Below are 5,347 nucleotides of genomic sequence, written 5' to 3' on the forward strand. Positions count from 1 at the left end.
TGCTTCTGTACCTGTACTCTATGCAATGACAATAAAACCCATATCATATCATATCATATCATATCATATCACACACAGCAGTGAGTGATCTAGATTACAATAGAGACGACTTATAAGGTTATAAGAGCAGAAACATGAACGGGACACAGCTGGCTACACCACCTCTTCTTCATGTGATCCACACAGCGAGGTGTGTTATCCTCACGCCTCGTGGACATATTAACACATAATCCTGATTTAATTTGGGCCAAATTAAAAACATATTCTGACATTTTAAAGAAATAGTTTGAGCCTCAAGGACATAAAGTTATTGAGTCTCTTGTTGCTAATCATATAAGAACATTGACTCACATGAGCTGTGTAAAGATGGTGGACCCTCTGCATCACTCAGACATCTGGTTTAATCTGTGTCAAAGCAGAAGTGACACGTGATGCTAAGCTAAGAGTAACCGGCTAACGTCTCTAACGTCAACGTTCTCGTTTGACTCGGGACACGTGTTCCCTGAACCCACAAGAGCTCTGAGAGTCAGAGTCAGGGAGTGACATCCTCAGTCCGGCCGGATCAGGAGCACTGAACCAGGATCTGCAGGACCCCCCTCAGGCCCCTCAGGGGCCTCAGGTCCCTCAGGGCCCTCAGGCCCAGGCTTTGGGGGGACCGCGGGAGGACCTTCAGGGCCTTGTTGCAAAGCCGGTCCATGATCCTGGATGCTGTGTTGACAGCAGGGGCCCGTCGTCTGAGAGGACCTGTCCTCATGAGTCTGGAGGAACCCACATGGTGCCGTGAGACCAGTTCAAACCAGTTCAAACCAGTTTAAACCAGATCAAACCAATTCAACCCAGTTCAATCATGTGTCCTGTCATCAGAGCGGAGAAGCCGTTCGGTGACCTCTCGCTCTACAGACGGACCGTCAGCCCTGGGCTGAATTGTTTCTACTTCACTACTTTAACGGCTTCGCATGGAGGTCAGAGGTCATCTGAAGGTCATCTGAAGGTCATCCCCAGATGGTCGATCGATACCGATGCATCTCTACTTCCCGTCTCGTTCTCCCTCGAGTCAAAGAGATAAACACGTTTTAATACGTGATGTTTCTTAAGTGCTACGACTTCTTATCTGATAAACATTGAACTGGCAGAAACTATTTTGATGATTGATTAACAGAATTTTTAAAGCAAAAATGCCCCAACTGCCTTATTTCTGTTCTTCAACCGACTCTCTGCTGCCTTGTTTGGATGGAGAAGAAGAAAGTGAATATGCTAATTAGAGTTTGAGAAGATAATCTAGGGATGAGGAGTTGAAGTTAAATTCTTGGGTTCTAATTATAAATCCTCAGGAAGGAAACATTGAATGAGTCGTGAGTCGTGAGTCGTGAGTCGTGAGTCGTGAGTCCCTCGTCTCTCGTGTTCCGCCGTCAGCCGGCGCTCGCTGCCGATTGGATGATTCTCCTCCGGGTCTCGTGGCGTTCCGGAAGCTTCCTGCTGATCGTGATGTGTGTGTGTTGCATGTGACTGACGTGGCTCCCCTTCTGAAGTCCGCTGCTCTCTCTCTCTTTTAGTTCCCCGGGGCGTGATCCAAAATGGCGCTCGCATCAGGAGCCAGGCGCTCTTCCCCGTGATCAGAGCCCGACCCGTGAGCCCCGTGGGGAGCAGGACCTCGGCCATACGGTGGGTTCACCCTCACACACGGAGGAGGGGCCAGGCGGGGCCCTGCACACACACACACACAGTCGCCCTCACACGCACACACACAGTCAGACAAACGGCACACACACATACAGTCACCCTCACACACACGCAGTCAAACACACACACAATCACACACACACAGTCACACACACACAGTCACAGCACACACAGTCACACACACACAATCACACACACACAATCACGCACACACACACGGTCACACACACACACACAGCACACGCACACACACATACAGTCACCCTCACACACACGCAGTCACACACACACACAATCACACGCGCACACACACACAGTCACACACACATACACACCCAATCACACACACACACAGTCACACACATGATCACACACACACACAGTCACACACACACAGTCACACACACAGTCACACACATAATCACACACACACACAGTCACACACACACAGTCACACACATAATCACACACACACACACAGTCACACACACACAGTCACACACACTGTCACACACACACAATCACACACACACACACAGTCACACACACAGTCACACACAGTCACACACACACACAGTCACACACACAGTCACACACAGTCACACACACACACACACACACACACACACACGGTCACACACGGTCACACACACACACAGTCACACACACACGGTCACACACACACGGTCACACACACACGGTCACACACACACACACACACACACACACACACACACACACAGTCACACACACACACACACACACACAGTCACACACACACACAGTCACACACACACAGTCACACACACACAGTCACACACACACACACACACAGTCACACACACACACACACACACACACACAGTCACACACAGTCACACACACAGTCACACACACACACACACACACACACACACAGTCACACACATAATCACACACACACAGTCACACACACACACACAGTCACACACACACTGTCACACACACACAGTCACACACACACACAGTCACACACACACAGTCACACACACACAGTCACACACACACAGTCACACACACACAGTCACACACACACAGTCACACACACAGTCACACACACACACACACAGACCTCGCCACAGAGGTTTCCACGTGGAGCAGGTGGAGGCGTGTCCACGTCCTCTCAGGTGTGTTTACATAACGGTCTCACACACACACACACAGGTTGATTAGTGGGAGGAGCCTCCTGATCCAGGTGCTTTGGGGGGGCGTGCACATGGATCATTGAGCATGATGAGCTACACACTCACGGCGTGCAGTGAACATCTGACCACTGGGGGGGGGGGGTGGAGCCCCCGTCCTCTCATGAGTCTTCTGACTGACAGAGTCCAGTCTGTGTAGCGCCGAGGCCGGCGGGTAGCAGGACGGCCTCCGTGTGGCGTCCTGCGGCGGCGGGAGCGCGAGAGCTGAGAACGAGGCGGGCTCACCTGTGAGGCCGCTGACTCTGGGGTTCTGATTGGTCCTGAGAGCACAGAGCGGCGTGGTCGGGTGGAGTGACGCTAACCCGCGCTCTCCCGTGTTCCTGCAGATCCTCCCTGGGGGAGTTCCTCAGCCGGGCGCCGGGCAGCCCGCTGTGCGGCGAGGACCTCCAGGACGACCACACCTACAGCACCGCCCAATCCCCCAGCAGGCCGTGCTCCTCCGGCGCCGGCAGCCCGACCTCTCCGATGGACGACGACATCATCGCCGTGGAGATCCAGTCGGACGTGAAACCCGAGCCGCGGGAGATCCCGCTGGACTCCCACATCGCCGCCGCCTACATTTCCCAGCAGGCCGCGCGCGGACAGAGACGTAGCTCGGGGCCGGGCGCCGGGCCCCCCGCGGGAGGTGGGGCGCCCTGGACCAAAAACCGAGCGCGGGGCGCCGGCGAGACGCTGCCGCTGAAGAAGCGGCGCGCGGCGGCGGTGGAGAAGCCGCCGGAGAGCGACGACGAGGAGATGAAGGAGGCGGCGGGGTCGCTGCTCCACCTGGCGGGGGTCCGGGCCTGCCTCAACAACATCACCAACCGCACCGCCAAGGGCCAGAAGGAGCAGAAAGAGGCCCTGAGGAACTGACACACACACACACACACACACACACACACACACACACACACACACACACACACATACACACACACACACACACACACACACAGGGCAACAGGTTCTCCAGCATCAGACTCTTCATCCCTCTCTCTCTGCAGGGCATTAGGTGAATCCTACTTATTTGTGGCAATATCAAAAATCTATGTTTTCCTACATGTCCGGCGACACGCCGCCGTGGTGTCCTCACGCGTCTGTTGTTCTGTTGTTGTTGTTGTTTAAAAGGGGATGAAAGCCATAAACAAAACGCATGCGTTGTCACTGATTTGGACGAGGAGCGACTCGCGCGGCGGACGGCCGTTCGCTCGTTCCCGTGGGAATCTGTAGCAATCTCGCGCGGTGACGCCAGCAAAAGGGGGTGGAGCCTATCCAACGAGATCTCCCGCATCCATGAGCACAAATGTGAGACTGTGCCAAAGAAGAAGAAAAAACGACCAGGCTGCTTTCATGTAGCCGACAACCACAGCTGAGGAGGAGGAGGAGGAGGAGGAGGAGCGTGCAAATAATTGTAAAACCCAATGTGATATATAATCATGCACTTAAGATTATTTAACACCACTTATAATAGACGCATCATGGGTAACGACGTGGTTTTATTTCAAGAGCACTCATAGTATTTAAGAATAGATATTTAAAAAGAATAAAAAAAGGTCATGTTTTTATCACCATAGCGATGGATAGCGTGCCGGGTCCGAGGCAATATCTCCTCCATGTTGTTGTTGTTGTTGCATCACGTAAACGTCCCTGAAGCTTCCCCAGTATGCCGTCGCCGGGTGTCGACACCGCGGCTCACCTTCCTCTTCATCACGAGGCAGAGCGCTGAGTTCTGCTGCCGTCTGTTTACCCTCATAAAGATATAAGCAATTTGTCCCACGCGGACAACTCTGTAAAAAGGTTAGAAAATATTTTATTTTTTTCCTTTTTTTTAATTGAAGCAATTTGACCTGCAGGACTTTTCTCAGTTATATTGCATGGGTGCTTGTAAATAAGATAAGAAGCAAATCTTTTTTATTCAAAGATCATGTAAGATAAACGATGTATTTAGCATGAAGCATGACTTATTTTCATATAAACCTTGTTCCTAGAGGAAAGAAAAAAGTTTCTGCCGCCAATTCTTATACCCCGTGATTATATTGGAATCTGTTTTGTTCTTTCTTTTGAATCTTTTGTTTTCTGTTCATGTCTTCAGGGAGGAGCGTGGGGGGGGGGGGGGGTCAGGCTCTGGAGGCCAGCTGCACCACCTCTTAGGGGGGGGGGGGGGGGCGTCCGGCACCTGCTGCCTGTACAGTGTTTTTTAGGTGTTCAATGTTAACCCCTGTGTGTAGAGTGTGTGTGTGTGTGTGTGTGTGTGTGTGTGTGTGTGAGTGCCCAGCAGCACACACCCCTCAGCACGGGGGGCTGCCTGCCCTCAGTAACTCTGTCGTCATGTTCTCACGCAGCGTCACTCGTCTTTATTTATAACAGTATTCCCCCCCCCCCCCCGCATTGTGTTCGGTGTAGACGGGTCCGACGGGTCCTGGAAGAACCTCGCTTCTCCGAATAGG

General features: G+C 52.3%; 1 protein-coding gene across 1 annotated transcript in view; it reads left to right on the forward strand.

Annotated features, from left to right (window-relative positions):
* LOC130202463 (forkhead box protein N3-like) overlaps window positions 1-4,981 on the forward strand; it is an 88,847-nt gene extending 83,866 nt beyond the window's left edge. The window contains 2 exon segments of the mRNA XM_056428016.1: window positions 1,554-1,662; window positions 3,248-4,981. Coding sequence (XP_056283991.1) covers window positions 1,554-1,662; window positions 3,248-3,773 — 635 coding nt within the window. The 3' untranslated portion in view covers window positions 3,774-4,981.
* The last annotated feature ends 366 nt before the right edge of the window (window positions 4,982-5,347 follow it).

Source organism: Pseudoliparis swirei, chromosome 12 (assembly GCF_029220125.1).
Source record: "Pseudoliparis swirei isolate HS2019 ecotype Mariana Trench chromosome 12, NWPU_hadal_v1, whole genome shotgun sequence".
Taxonomy (NCBI): domain Eukaryota; kingdom Metazoa; phylum Chordata; class Actinopteri; order Perciformes; family Liparidae; genus Pseudoliparis; species Pseudoliparis swirei.